At 36.8% G+C, this 16563-nt stretch overlaps 1 protein-coding gene across 1 annotated transcript in view; it reads left to right on the forward strand.

Annotated features, from left to right (window-relative positions):
- Positions 1 to 16563, forward strand: part of MAN1A1 (mannosidase alpha class 1A member 1) — a 141121-nt gene that overhangs the window by 78933 nt on the left and 45625 nt on the right. The window contains exon 5 of the mRNA XM_083856889.1: positions 164 to 258. Within this exon, the coding sequence (XP_083713015.1) occupies positions 164 to 258 (95 nt within the window). The remainder of the gene's footprint in view (positions 1 to 163; positions 259 to 16563) is intronic.

Raw genomic sequence — 16563 nt, forward strand, 5'->3', positions numbered from 1 at the left:
AAACTTTTTAGATGCTGCTTCGTTCCTTTGACATCACTCCAAAGGAGCAGGGATGCTTCATTGTGCTGAGATGGATTGTGCCATGTGCTCAATAATGACACTAGCAAAATTAATTTGGAGCAACAATGCATTTTCCAACACTTGGTTTCTTCTTAACTTTCAGGTTTTCCGAAAAAAGGCAGTGGAGCTTGGAGAGAAACTGCTACCTGCTTTCAACACTCCCACTGGGATACCTTGGGCATTGCTTAATATCAAGAGGTAAAACTACTGCTTTTTGGTGACTAGAACACATAAAAAATTATCTTGAATCTGTCTTTGCCACAAAACTATTACAATTGCTGCAGAGTTTTTGTCCTTCTGGTTCTACAGTTTAAATTGGGAAATTTAAGGGGATATACGTTGCACACAGAAGAATACATACAAAAACATATTTATCCATTTCAGAACAGTGTGTTTTTGTCAGTTAGAATGTTGCTCATCACTCTTCCTGAAGTCCTTTTAGTGTTGTTTTAGGTAGACTAAGAGAATTAAGATATGTGCTACTCTGAAAGTTTTCTAGCCACTTTGTACTCTTATTTTTACCTGTTCTCAAATGTGGTATAAGTGTGTCCTTCATATTAAGAAACAAGACAAATACCTGCTGCAAGAGACTCACTGTTTTCTATCCTCTCCCAAGGAGTGGTTTTGCTTTGGGCAGTCGTGGTTTGAAGGCAGCTCTGTGTTTGCTGTAGGAGATGCTGGCTTTCCTGAAGTCATTCTTGCCTCCAGTATCTGGCTCCAGACATGTCAGCAATTCCTTGGTCCAACTCAGGACTGTGATACTTTGCTGGTAAAGAAAATGGTTTCTTTGCACTGCTGGGCAAAGAATATTGAAAATTACACCTGTAGGGTGTATTTGTGTATTTGTAAGAGCACATCAGCTTTTTACTGATAATAAACCCCAGCATCACTCATCACAAGAAAGTGAATAAAAAAGAATTTCACACATATGTGTGTTGGTGTTGTGTTTTTTGAGTGGCTGCCTCCTTGACAGTCAGCATCTTCCACTGTTCCCTGCTTGCTCTGTATTTATGAGTGCACCTTTCCCCCATAATTGATTGGCTGTATTTGCTTCTGGCTTCCCAATAAACTGCTCAGGACCAGTCCTACAGAAACCCCTGGCATGTCAGTTCAGACAGGCTTATCTTCCACCTTCCTTTCAAACAGCACTGAGGTAGAAAGCCAAAAAAAGCACATCTGTGTGTGGGAGCAGGAGGGAGTCAGTGACTCCTGAACTTTCTCATCATTGAAGGGGGTGGTTAACTGCTGCCTTGGACTTTGGCTGGTTACTTACATGCATACTAACGATTTTTCACAACAGGCTTTAATAAGTTCTACATGAGTTCAGTAGTACAGCAGCTTGAGGCATGTTGGTTATTTGTTTTTCAAGCTGTTGGTGAAATTTCTGAATACAAAACCCTAGCATATGTTTGTAATTGCAACACAACAGTACCTTGCTCTACACAGTATATTTAAGCATGTTTAAAGTATTCAGGCTAAAAATAGGTCTTTTATATAGCCCTTATCTAAATCTCTCCTTAACTGTTAATATATTAATATTCTTTTTGCATATAGTTCAAATTATGTGGTAGATCTTTATGGTGTGTTCCTACCTTCTCACAACAACTGCTGTGAGGAACTACAGCTGCAAAAAATGCAAAGTGGTAATGCAAAAGGGATTAATTTTTTACCTGGCACAAAAATGAAAGAGGACTTCTGTTGAGATAATTTCCTTTGCTGTGGCAGAAAAGTTGACATGAAATGCTGGGTTCTTGGTTATTCATTCTGAATCCTTGCACATCTGCCTAGCTTTGACCTTCAGTAGATGACTCTTCCATAATACTGTGAGTAAACAAATATGCTGTCATCCAGGCTTAGGAAATGCTAAGCCACTGAAGCCTGCATACATTGTGGATCTAATATGCCTCATTTCTGATTAGTATTTTATTTGATTTATTTTGATTTATGCTTCAAATTGGAAAACACTCACAATAGATTATGGGTATCAGTGGTTATTTTTACATTATTATTTCTGGATTAAGAGATGAGCTGGATATTTGTTTAACTTTGCAAGTGTTCTTCAGAAAATAGTTGGTTTTCTCTGCTCATTCTGTATCCTAGCCAGACTTGCTCTCTCCTTGCATGTGCCTGTGTGTAAACATATATATATGTGCTTTTGTCTCCTTGCATACCAAAGACATCCACCTTGAAGTATGTATTATTCTCTTTATCTTTTCTGCTGTTTCAGTTCATCCTGCCTCTTTCATCACCACTTAGTGATCATGGGACACTTAGTGTCTTGTTTGTGGAACTCTTATTGTCAAATAAGATGAAAAGTTCATTGTACTATTCTTCAGCTGAAAATACTTGCCAATTCATGAGTATGTTTGCTTTTTAAACTTCCTTTGGTCTCTAAAGTACAATTTCAATGGTGTGTGGGGGGATTTCCTTTTCTTTCTTTCTAAAGTTTCAGCTGCACTTCCGTATTTCTAATGTTGCTTTGTATTTTCAGTTCATCTTCAGCATCTGTTTTTCACTTCTGCTTGTGCTGTGAAATTTGAAGCTCCTTCTGTGGCTCACTTGTTTATTTAAGTAAACAGTGTGATATTGCACTTGTGGACTCTTCTGGCTTAAAACAGGAGTAGAAAGGGTTGTAGAGGGAGAAGTGTATAAAGCAGTGGTGGGTTGACAGACAGGTGTTTGGGGATAAGAAGCACAAACTGACAAAGCCACTTTTATTTCTTTATTTGTTTGCTTATTTTTTTTCCTCCCTCACAGAAATCCTTTGTTTAGATATTTCCTCTTCACTACTTCTAAAATGCCATCTGTAACAGTTTCTTAAAATACCACTAGTTCATGATCCTTTTTTTGTTCTTCGTAGTAAGCTGTGAGAATCTGGCTTCTCCATGCTAAAATTGTCATTTCTCTTTCTCTCTATAGACTCTAAATAGTTTATGACTGATCAATCAGATTGCTTGTGTATTTCTGTAATATACCTCTCAGATTTATAGAAATAAAAAAAATCTGAAACTATAATTCATTTAGTGAGTTAAGTAATCTTAACAAATAACCAGATTTGCATCAAGTTTGCAGGATCAAGTAATCTTTTTAACATATCTTTTTTTTTTTTACTCCTGTAACTATTAAAGCTATATGGAGCTTGTGTTTATGGGATGATGCCCAGCTGTCAAATACAGGAAAGAACCCAGAGCGTTGTTATTCTGTTGAATCAATCAGGAGTAAACATCTGAGTATAAATGTCTGGTTTGGTTTTTTTTTGGTTTTTTTTTTTTTGGTGTTTTTTTTTGGTGGTTTTTTTTTTTTTTTTTGGTTTTTTTTTTGTTTGTTTGGGTTTGTTTGTTTGTTTGTTTTTGGTTTTTTTGTTTTGTTTTGTTGTTTTTTTTTTTGTTTGTTTCAGATGGAAATTTTGTCTTTATGTCACTTTTCCTCCCCTTTGAAAAACCTATATCTGTTTTTTTGTCACTATTTCCAATAAGACCACATTACTGCTTGCCAGCAAGCAACCCAGAAGAATTCCTATATGAAAGAGTATATTTTCCATTAAATATTGGCTCTCTATGCATTGACCAGTTGTGTAGTTTTAAGGTTATTTATTGTGCTTTGTGTGCTGTGATGCAGCAATGCTGTTAGGCATTAAGGTGCCTGACTTTTTATGAAGAATCAATGTAGCATATACCTTTAAGTGCATCTGAAACCTTGAAGAATAGTTATGCCTTGCCTTAATGAAAAAGTTTCAACTAGAGTAAATAATATTTTTATTTCTGGAAACATAGAAAACTGGAAATGGGGCTTTTTTGAATGTCCAGCCTGTTCATAAGTGTTGCTGTGGCTAAGGGGGGGATACTGTGCATGTTTCTCTGGCTCACTGACAGTCCTAAATTATATAATCATTTCTGGCTTTAGGGACCATGGGAAGTGTATGGAAGCAAGAGCCATGAGGTGTAGTTGGAGTGGGTCAGAGTGGGAAAGCCTAACAGAAGTTAAAAAAGAGGAGTTTGAAATATGTGTGATTAATTTGTATTGAAATCAAACCACAGGGAGTGGTAAGATTTACTTGACATAATTGTAGAATGTTTACTGTGTTTGGTGTCAGTTCAGGATTCCTTGCCTTTTACAGTTTAATATTGATTGTACATAAATAGTGAATCTGAATTGTATTCAATATAACATATTTTATGAAGTGAAATAGCAGGGGCCTTGCTAAATTGTTTGGACAAAGTAGTTATTTGTAGGTAACTGAGGATGGAAGTTACAGAGCTGCAATATTTATGTCACTGGGATGTTGTCAGCATGATTTTGAAGCAAGGTCCTCTTTTGGCTTTTGAAATTACTGTTATTTTTTAAATTGCTACATTTTGTACAGCATAGTTAAGCTATGCCCCAGGTCTTTCCAGTCCTCAAAGTGTTTGGTTTAAACAAGAGTTTCTTGGCACTTCAGAGCCCTTGCAGCCACTATGTATTCAGAGCAAGGAGATACACCCATAGCACAGTTTCAAGCACAATTCTTTATTTCACATCATTAAAAAAAAAAAAAAAAAAAAAAAAAAAAGAAGAAAAAAGTAAGAAAAAGTTCATCCATAGTTTTTTTTTATTCAGGACAACTTTTTACCACCAGCTACTATTCTGTGACAGTACTGCTAAATAGGATGGTTCTCCCCACTGCCTCAGCTTGCCCAGCAGAATCTGGCTGCTTTGGGGAGGGGTTTTATGCTAGAATGCTACAGTGTTTGGAACTATCACACACACACAACTGGTGTTGTCTTATGGGACACTCACTGTGGTATTTCAGACTGCTGGAGGCAGGGTTTAGGTTGCAGGCATTTAAAGGAGCTTCTCTCTCAGCACTTTCCACATAGGTGGAAATGTGGCCAATAAACCAGCCACCTTGGAGATATGAAATGTTGGTCTTTGGATAATGGAATTTACTTGAAAATATTTCAAAGTTTCAAAGTACTTAAAAATTTCAAAACATGTTTGCGGTCTCATGGTCTTCAAAACGATCTTGTGTGTGTGGTACTTCATTAGAACAACTCCAGTATTCTTGAAGAAAGAATTCAGCAAATAACACAATGGTTCTTTTTGAGTTGTGTGACATCTCCAAAACATCATAATCAATGCATTTAAGAGTACATGCCTTTATAGTTTGTAAGGGGTTTTAATGCATTGAGAAAGTTGGAGAATATAACAAAGGGATCCAAACATGTAAATTCAGTAAACCTTTTTGACAGCTCGATTCTCCCACTTACACTGTCAGAAATGCCTGAGATATGATTGATGGTTGCATTATTTTGCCAGATTTTTGTATGATACTGTATTCTTTAACATAATTAGTAGTTCATGCTTTTACTGTCCAAGTGACACAAGAAGCACTTTCTTGCAGAGAATTAACCAGGATGGATAATTTAATTTTTCTGGTTTGCACTGTTTACTCCTGGGTATTAAAAAAAAGCCAAACAAACAAGCAAAAACAAAACCAGACTACAACCTGCAGAATTTGCAGAGATTTGCACAGTTAAATAAAGGTTATTCTTCAAATTTGAGTGTATTTGGCAAAAACAAACTTATTTTCAAAGGGAGTTTAGAGATGAAAAGCTTACACTGTCTGCACAGTTTATTATTGTAGGATCATACAGAAGCTGTGTTTAGATGAAATCATTAATTATGTCCCTTCTGTCTAATTTTGGCATAATTTTAGAGGAAGAAATCAAAATTACCTAAGAAAAAAAAGCTAAAAGTAGCAGACATACTTTAGGAAGGCTTTGTATGTGTGGTTTTGGCAAATGACTTCACTGATGTAATAAAGTGGTAATAATAGCAAAAAAGGATTTGGATATTGAGTTAAACACTGAGATTTCTCCTGCAGCAAAACAGACCAATGGAAAGCAGACTTTTGCCTTCAGGCATTTGGATCACAGTGTGGATTTGTATTAGCACTGGATGCAAAGAGATAATCCTGGCTGAACCTTGCCTCTCTAAATTTTTTTTTGTGTGTGTGTGTTAAGCATATGTTTTGGCATAGAATGATCTGCTGTCTGTATATACCGATCTCTTTCCATTGACTAAAGAAGACCTTGCACAATTAATTGAAAGCACTAATATCTTGAGATGAGGAAATTAATTGCATCCTAATTTATCAGTAACTAGTGACAAGGATGATTACAGCAAAGGGTACATTCTTCAGCACAGCCATTTCAGTTCATTTAATGATTCATAAACAAGTTTACATTTCTTGAGTCAGTATTCAATGCAAAACAACCTGAAAAACAGTTACGCATGCTAAATAACAGAAAAATTAGAAATTTACATGTTTTAGGACATGTTAGAACACCACAGGAAAAAAATTCCTTGCCATAGAGTATCTTTGCCTCATCTGAAATTCCTTGCTGTGTCGTCACATCACCTGAAAATGTGTAGCTGGTTCTGCTTTGCATGACTAGTGCTTTATATTCAATATTCAGTATCTTTGACCTGTGGTGATGTCTGATTTCCCATTAAGCAATGCAAAAACAATCTCATTTATAATAATATCACAAAAAAATCATGAGATAGTTCAAGGAATGTAGCTCTTTGTCGAGAAAGAAAAAGAACCAAGAAAAATATTATTTTGGTGATAGCCCATAATGATAGACTGTATTATTCAACTAGCAGCTTCAATTCAATATTGTAATGCGGAATTTGTGTGGGAGGCTGCCCTTTGGCAATAACACAGGAAGAATTTGGGACCTATTATTATTACTGCAAAATATCTTTCTCAGTTTAAGTGCTTTCTTTATAGCCAAAAGAAAGATCCTAGTCCCAGATTCTAAGTTTAAACACTCTTTCCCCATAGTTTATTAGTGCAGTGTAAAATGAGTACAGATACTCGCAAGTTCATAATTATCGTATTACTAATGTGAGTATTAGTAATGGTATTCCTCAGCATGAAATGTAGAATTACAAACACTTTATAGATCTCTGTGGTGGCAGCAATAGGTAATGTTCTTTTACAAAACCAAACACACCTGCTGCCAGGCAGTCCCACAGAAACCAACTGGTTACCAGAGGCTCCACTTCATGGACCTTTGACTCCCTCATCATTGACACTCTCCAGAGTACCAAAACCTCCCCTGACTATCATACGATTTTGTCTTGATGGCTTAAAAAAATGGGAATTGGTTTTTTTTGCTACGTTATTCATAAAGAAGACATGAAGGTTTTCTGTGCCAGGAAGGGGTAGGTTTAACTGCTTTGTGTTTTGCCCTAGAAGAAATCAGGACCAGGAAGTTCACCCCAGTCACCTATGGCATATGCCAACAGGTGGCATGTACCAATCATGTACATCTAATTTCCTGCCAGTCTGGTTGTAACCAGCCCTTCTCTGCCATAGGGTGGGAAAGTTGCATCAGATCCTCAGCTTCCTGAGAGTTAAAACCATTCTTGCTCCCCTGCATGTTTTTGAAATTGCTTTTATTGAAAATAGGATTTTATACATTACCATATGGCTAAGGGTGTTGCTCGTGCTCTTGCTTTAGCTGGGTAAGTGCTGTTATTGCCTCGATATTGGCAGATAATCAGGAATTATTTCTATGCCATACCTTCCTGTTGCCTAGGAGTTGCAAGGGAACCCTTAGTGTTGAATTGCCAGACATATTTGAGAGTTGGAGTTGTTTGTGAAGATGTGCAGGGTGAGGCTCAGTTCCAGATGAGATACATTTCCATATTCACTGGGACAGCAAGAACATGCTCCTGCTGGAGTGGGGCATCGCAAAAGGCACTGTGAAGCAGCTCGAGGAGCATTTTCCTGCCCTGAAATCAAGTGCCCAGGGCCTGGCTCACTGGGCTGCTTCTCCTTGGCCAACACTGACTGTGCTGGGAACACTGACACCTGAGTGTAGGCACATTAATCTTTGCACTTGGTTAAAGATCATTTCCTTCTTAATTGCTTGTATCATGTATGACCTAATTTTCATCAGTGTATGGTGAATGATAATCTTACAGCAGACAAAGTGTGGCTGTCGAAAGAGTCTTCCTTCAGAGGGAAGGGAATCAGTTTCCAGAGACTTCAGGTTTCATTAAATGCATAAAATGTGCACAAATGCTTCTCAGTCACTTCCACCACAATTCAAGTCACCTGAGAAAAAACACATCTAAAAATAATACTTGTGTTGGGATTGTTCCACCTAAGAATTTTCCAACAGACAAATTATAAAGCCACTTATGAATTGTTTAATTTATGTAATTTGTTACAATTTATATACATTTGTAGGATTTTGCCTGTAAAATCCATTACTTGTTTCAGAAATCCTAAAATGACCATGAGAAGCAAAATGTGTGGGGGGGAAGGGGTATTTACAAAGCACTTTGCTTTTGTATTTTAGTTGGAATCTGGTACTTCCACCTGGTTAAATTCTCAGCTGTGTGGGGTTGTTTGGTTATTTTTCCTAAAGTGGTTTAAGCATCTATATAATGTGGTAGATAATAAGGATTGAGATCAATCAAGGAAATAGCTGACTGATGTTTGTAGTTACTCTGTATTCTTACCATCCTAAAATGATGTGCATGAACAAGAGTTGCTAACTGTATTTTTTCAGGTATTGTTACTGAGAATGGATTCTGCTATTATCTTTTAAAAATACTGGATTTTTTTCCTTGCTCAAAAAGCAATTTCCTTCAACACTTCTCAAAGTGCATCTTTCATTTCAGATGAACACATAGATAGATGTATGTATTGGTAAATCTTTATTCAAAATTTTCTGGTTTCTTACTGCTGCTGATACAAGAGGCTCTCTCATTAACCTCCACCAAACCATGGCCTCTGAGCCAAAATACTGCTGCAACTGGCATAGTTCCAGTGCATCATGTATCACAAATAACTGTTTTACTTATCCAAATTTTCAACTTCTCTTTTTAGCACTTCATAATCTAATTAATACTGTGAAACTTGAATTTCGTGCCTTTCAGTTTCATTATACCAGTTCTGAGGGGTGTCTGTTATGTCATTTTTATGAGTATGTTTAATTTTAAGATGACTATTCATAACTGCTTCTGTCACCTTTTGTTATTCTGAAATTCATGGCATATGTGTTTTCATGGGTATGTCAGATACTCTTGCTAAATTTTCCATTTAATCTTTTAGATTGACATTAAAGCAACAAATCAGCATAAAATAGATTATCTTTTTTCCCCTAGAAATCAGTCTGTTATATCAGAATAGTAAGAGCATTCATGCAGATTCATTTTTTTTTGCCTTACCTTTTAATAGAAGCAAAAGTTTTTTGTCAGTAGTTCAGTTATGTTTAAGATTTGGTGAGAATTCAAGAGTTTTCTTTCTTTTCAGGAATGATGTAAGTATTAATTTCTTGCCTGCTTGCATAGTTAGTGATCATTTCTTGCACTTCCTCAGCTTTATGATCAGTTTCATACAACCAGCTGAATACAGAACACCTAATGGTATTTAAACAGTAGTCTCAGCATTAAATACAGATGCCTGTGGTGCTGTGTTTGTTACTTTTAGTTATCTAGATGTTGATCAATGTAACAGCACAGTTTTTGGTTGGAAAATAGCTACATTGTTTCTCATAGTGTCTCTTAAACCTCCACATCCCTAATCTAAGTTGCAATTTTTTAGTACAGGGTTCTGAGATCATCCAGTTCTTTTTTGTGGTATGTTTTCTGTTAATCAAAACTCTTGCAATCTGTTCTTGATGCTGCTCTACTTTGTGTATTTTCTAACCCTGCTACTCCTCTTCCATGCTTGCTGCCGCCTTCTAATCCATTTTGATTTTGGAGGAGAAACACACTGGGGATCATTTTCAGCTCTGATAGCTTTCCTACTGAATTGTGATTCTGTCTTGCCTACACATCCTCCATAAGAGGAATCCAAGATGTATCATGTTTTCCCTATCTAGGGGTTGCTTCTCTGAGCTTTTTTCCAGATGTATCAGTTTGATGGCATGTGAAAATTAATATTTGAGAATTGTACTGGCTATTGTCCCACATATGTCTTCTCAGACTTCTGGGCAGACTGTTATTCATTTCCTCCCCTTCCTATCTTCCACCCCCCCCCCCCCCCTTTCATTCATCTTTCTTTACCTCCTTGCATTCCTACATCCCTAATATTCTTGAGGTCACCTAGTTGATTGGCTCTCTGCAGCCCCTCAATGGGACATACACTAAAGTTGCTGCTTTAAAGTATGATCATTTATGGAAGAGTTGATCCATAAATCCTACTTGTCCTAGTGTATCATCTGATGCATTGTTCCTTCAGATCTTAAATATGTTGAAATATTTGAATATTCTGGTAAGAGTAATAATCAAGCCTATGTGTGTTTTGGTATACATTGAGGTTGGAGGGGGTGTGTATGTATACCTCAACGCAAACTTATAGGTGTGTTACATATATATATGAAGAACGTATTTACAACATTTAGCAGTGTAAGGCAAATTGGGCTCCTGTTGGGAATTTTGGGAGAAAAAAAAGGTAATAAAAAGCTTGTTGCCTACCTTTGCTTCTGAAGGCTATATATTCTTTTAAAATCTATTTTTTATTTCTAATCTTTCACAAATTAAAAATTACTTTCTCTTTACCATTCCCCAGAAGACTTTAGAAACATTAAAAATCACAAACACCCAAATAAAAAATATTGTCAACCTTCATCTGTTGCTGACATTTGCTCTTCCCTTTCTACACTTAAGCTGACCATGTGAAGATCAAAATAGAATAGGCTACCACACTTTGGATGCCACAATGGCATAATTCTCGTATTTTTACTCTCATCTTTTACAAAGGAAGGAAAGTGAGGAGAGGTAAAAAAAAAATACATTTTTAAGCAGTAATGAGGCTGGAGAAACAAACCAACTTTTGGGCTTAATGGAAAATGAAAAAATGGTGCATTGACTTGATATTAATAATCCTGTCCATCTTATAAATACACCTTTTGTTACTAATGCATATATGGACACAGGGGAATATAAGCTCTTTGAATGCTGCTTTTACTGTCTTTGCTGTATTTATAGCTGAATGCTCTTCATGAGAACTTTGATGAACTTTACCCTGTATCTCTATAAAGTTGTTTTACTTTACTGGTTCTCAAAATTTCTTGCAATACATGCAAAAGTCTGTAGCACTTGTGCTGATTTCTAATGACAAAGTCAGTTGATGAAGAAATTTCAAGGTTTTCAATAATGCAACTATGAATAAACCCTCTTTTCCTGTTCAAAATATGCTGGAACACGGTATCCACTTCTAAATCTTGTCATTAAGAAGATTCTTTAAGAATTCATTTTTAATCCTTTGTAGTTTTTCTACTAACTATACTAAGTCAAATTATAATTTATAATTTATTGGCCTTATTACAACACTTCATTAAAATGTCAGAAGATTCAGCTTGCAGGCAGGGTATTACTGCAAGAGCTGTGCATGCAATGTTCTTCCCATATGGAAATAGCTATGGCAGTTACGTTCTGCAGCATGAATTAACAAAGATTGATTGCAATCTGTTTTTATTAACTCAAGGAAGAAAAGCGGTGTAGTGATATTAAGAAAATTAATTATAACTTTCTAATCTAGTAATTAATGTGCAGCTGGGCATGAGTGCAGTTAGTGCATTTCAGTAATTTGGCAGTCCTGACAAATTATCATCAACCATTTTAAGGTAGACAACTGTTCTCTAATCTTTGCTCAGATTTTTATAATCTTTAGCATTTCAGAGTGGTTTTAACAGCACAGCTGTTAGATATGGCCTTTTACCATAATAATGTGAGCTGAGGTTCAGCTTTATCTTTGCGAACTGAGGTTCAGTTGTCATTTTTTTAAACCATCTATCATTCTTTTCCAGTGTTGTACTGAAATTTCTTCTGAAGCAGTTGTATGAAACAGTGATTACTGGTAATTGACCTGCATATGTTGAATCGTCTTAAAATGCTACTGAGAGTTTAATTTATCCAGTAAATTGAGATGCTTCCAATTAAATAGAGTTCTTATGATAATCACTTTCAAAACTAATCAAGTAATATAATGGTGTTACTAAAACTGTTATTGACTTAATTTTGACAAATTAATAAACGTAACCAATGCAATTACTGTAATGGTCATACTAGTCTGCATTTTTCATAACCTATCCCTAAATGTTTTTCAGAAATGCAAGGAGAAAATAGAAATTACCTAGGTGTGTTGAATTAGCATGACAAGGTGACCTGAGGGGGAGAGTACGTGTGCCCTTCTTGCTTTTTTTATGAGACGTGAAGGTTATTGTGGGTCACCCCATGCTCAGAGCCTCTTGTCTATTAGGAAATCAAATGATTCTGAACAGAAATTACAACTAGAACCCTAGCAGCAAAATGGATAAGAGAAAATGCTCCTAAGCAGACTGCCTGGTTTTGCCAATATGAAACCTGATCTACTAAAATCTATAAAGAATTGTAATTATCTCAGTATGATTTATATTTAGTGTTATTTTTAACAAGTGATTAGGAAAAAGCACAAAGCATCTATGTAGATCAGACATTGAAAATGGTCTAAAACTATTCAGTATCCTTACACTGTCAGTGAACAGATAGTTAAAGCCATCTGATTTATTTACATAAGACTTCTGGGGAATTGGCCTGTCTTGTTTTAGGAATTTTGTTGTTAAGTTTTCATTAGGAATGCATTAGAGAAGGTGTTCGGGGAGATCAAAAGCCAGGAGTTTTCAGTCCAGTGAATCTTGTCCTTTTGCTTCTTTTGTGACATGATTTCAACGGAAAATGGACAGCATTTGCCAGAAGAGCTTTTCTCCTAGTACTCAAGACATTCTCCAGGAATTCAGGAGGCTTGGGTTTTTCACTTCTTAGACATGTGCTTTTGCTCCCTAGGTTGTTGCTTCTTTTAAAAGGAAGCATTAGCTAGAGAGTCCATATCAGATATTACTGATAGGTGAATAGGTGGCAGATTATGCCTAAGGGCTTCTGAATAATTAAGATCAAAGAATTAATGTGGGTGTCTTCATTAGCAGGTTAGTTCAGCTCAGGAGTTGAACTTCTTCAGTGTCTCTCTCAGTCTTCCCTGCTTGCTGTGCTGTGTTTTGTGGGTAAATGCAAAAGTGCCTGAGAGTGGATATTTGTTTGACACTGCTTGTTCTGAGGGCATGTGGGGATCACAAACCTGGTTTTGGATAACTAAGTAAAGCAAAGCCATCTATATCTTTTGTTTGATGCAGCTCAATCTGGCCAGATAGACAGACAAATCAAATAGTTTAAGCAGAAGTGAAAAGATTTGACTGCTCTATAATGAAAATAGAATATATAAGGGATTGGGGGAGATGGGGGTTACTGAGGAAGAGTTTCTGAGGCTGTAATCAAATAACAGCTTGGAATTTTAGAAAGGACCTACTCAGAAATTCTGTTGGTTTAGTAGAAGAAAGTAAGATTTATGCAAATCTCAAATCAGTTTTGCTTTATTCATAATTCTCAGATACACAAAAAAACCCTAAACGGACAAACAGAACAATCACAAAAATCAAACACTAAGTATGGAATTTGAAAATTGTCTGAGGTTTGTGGTTGACCTTAATGATTGTGAATAATGCATGGTGGTGGTGACCATCTTATGCTGGATATTGATTTGTGCTTCACAGCCAATGGCATATCAGTGGTTTTAGGACCCTGAAATATTCCATTTTGTTCTTCATATTAAAAAAAATATATTGAATAAACTAGCTTGCGCTTCAAAATTAACAATTGGGCAGCACTGCGGTTTATTGCAGTAGTTATATTGAACAAATCACTTCGGAACAAATCAAATGAATAAAGAATATAGTGAATCTGGCTTTCTTTCTCTTCAGACACATGATTGCAAAAAATTCATATTTGGATTGCTTGAATAACTGAACGGTTTGAATCCGCTTCAAACCATTTTGTCAATATCCTAAATTTCTAAATTGTTTTATTTTCAAATTTCCTAATTGCTTTCTTTGAAGTTACCAATGTAATAACACAATTTTCATGAAAATTTGCAGTAATAAAGCTCAGTTTGCACATGGCAGAACAAGAGTAGTTACATGGCATGCAGCTGTTTGGAGAAAGGGATACTTTTAAGTGTCTTGTGTCCTCTTTGAAGTCGTTCTGTGGTGGATTAGGCAGTCCAGCACTGTGAATCAGTTTGATCACACTGTAAGTTTTAGTTAGATCAGCTGCACTTTTTTTCTGTGCTTTCATGTACTACAAGATATTACAACTGACAAAGAGTGCACATTAAAGAATTAGTTTGTAGGTATGTAGGATAAAATATAACCCTAAATTATATCCAGCACTGTAACTCATTCAGGTGTGCTGAGAACATGGGTGGTTACAGAACTGACATGGGTACTAATGTCCAAAAGCTCCTCCAAATTCAGTCATGTATATGAATGCCTCAAGGCTTTTTGTAGCTATCTGAGGCTTTTCCTTGCAATCTTAAAAGCTATGGAATTTTAACTGTAAAACTCCAATTTTTCTGTCAGGCCATTCCCTTGCCTCCTGTCACTGGTCACCACAGAGAGGAGATCAGTGTCTGCCCCTCCTCCTCCCCTCACAATAAAGTTTAGACTGTGGTGAGGTCTCCTCTCAGTCTCCTCTTCTCCAGGCTGAACAGACCAAGTGACCTCAGCCACTCCTCATGTGGCTTCCCCTCAAGATCATTCACCATCCTTGTTGCCCTCCTTTGGACACTCTCTTATGGCTCAATGTCTGTTTTATACTGTGGCACCCAAAACTGCCCCCAGCACTTGAGATGAGGCCGCCCCAGCTCAGAGCAGAGCAGGACAATCCCCTCCCTTGCCTGGCTGTGATGCTGTGCCTGATGCCCCCCAGGACAGGGTTGGCCCTCCTGGCTGCCAGGGCACTGCTGACTCATGTTCAATGTGCCATTGACCAGGACCCCTACGTCCCTTTCCACGGAACTGTTTTCCAGGATAACATTCTCCAGTCTGTCCATGCATCCAGGGTTGCTCCATCCCAGGCACAGAATCCAGCACTTTCCCTTCTTGAACTTCCTGTGGCTGATTCTGCTGGATTTTTTCTTCCCTAACATTGCCATATAATTTTGAAATTACTATAGTAGAGAGTTAGTAGTAAAGAGAGTTAATGTCTGGCAAGACAACCTTAAGAATTAATATCCCAGTGAGCAACACTGGTGACTGTGTTTTGCCTTGACTAACTTTTAGCTCACTACAGACTGGCTTTTCTAAGGAGAGAGAAGAGTAAGAGCTTGCTAACATGTCTTTATGTTGTGGAAAACATTCAGCCTGATCTCTTATCCAATGGGCAGATGTGGACTCTGTTCTAAGTTTTGAGTTGGGTGGATGCAACATCCCAAATATATGGTGCTCTCGCTCTAATCTCACATAAAAAACTGAGTGTCCTTGTGCTGCCTTCTTTTTAATGAGCAGACCTTGACACTGTAGCACACCATAACCTGAGTAGACCTGGCTTAGAGGATGCAGTATGACTGAATATAATTTTAAAAGACTTAGCAGAATAGTCTGTTGTTTTATATTAAACAAGCAGTAATAAAACCCCCGCAGTAAATGCTGTCACTGTAGGAATCCATACAGCAGAGGGTACAGACAGAATGAGACTTGTACAATGATGGGCTAGTTTGAGACCTATTGAAAAGGAAATAAAAAGAGGTTAGGAAGACAGCTAAGTAGTTTGTTCCAGCAATTTGCCTTCACTGGTTTAAACTTCATGTTAAAATGACGTTTTTATTGTTACTACACCAACACATCTTTAGTAGAAAATTAGTTAATAGGAGGGAATGATCTTTCAGCAAATTAAATGAAAGGCTACTGTTTCCACTTGACATCTGTGAAACTGCTGCTACGTTCCTTGGAGTAGTGCTTAGAGAAATAAATGAGCAAGTATTCCTTATAATTGAGCTTTAATGGTATCCATATGCTATATATCTTGTAATGGTGCTCATGTTGTGCACTTTCTGTGTAGTATAAGAAAATTGAGTATTAGTCTGTCAAAGGCCCATTAATGTAAATGTCTTGATTCAATTCTTAGTTGTGGAGAGGCTCATGTGTTTAAAATACGTCCCAGCAAATTGTGGCTGGTGCAGCAACTCTGACAGACTTTCCGGTTGACCTTTCAGGTTGCCCATTTCATGTCATACAGCAGCCTCTCTAGGTAATGAAGTCTACTGGAATAAAGAGGATTTTGAAAATGTATCGTTTTGAATTTAATTCTTTTCAAGTGAACATTTCCTAACAGGCATTAGAACATCTAGTCTTTCAGCAATGTTGTTTCACATCATGTCACAGTGTTCTACTGAGGCCATAAATGAACTGTTTTCTCTATCTTTTACATAGAATTCCCTTTGTAAATTAATTGAGTTTTGCTTAACTAACTTTGTCAGCATTGTTTTAATGGCTAATAGCTCTTGGGTTTGTCTTTGAAGGCTTAAATATGTCATTTGAATATTCAGCTTGTTGTCTGGTTAAGGTTTACTGACGTCTGAGATTTTCATGAGTAGTACTTCACAAAAGCCTACTTTTGAGTAAATTT

This window comes from Zosterops lateralis (genome assembly GCF_965231275.1).
Source record: "Zosterops lateralis genome assembly, chromosome: 3".
Lineage (NCBI taxonomy): Eukaryota > Metazoa > Chordata > Aves > Passeriformes > Zosteropidae > Zosterops > Zosterops lateralis.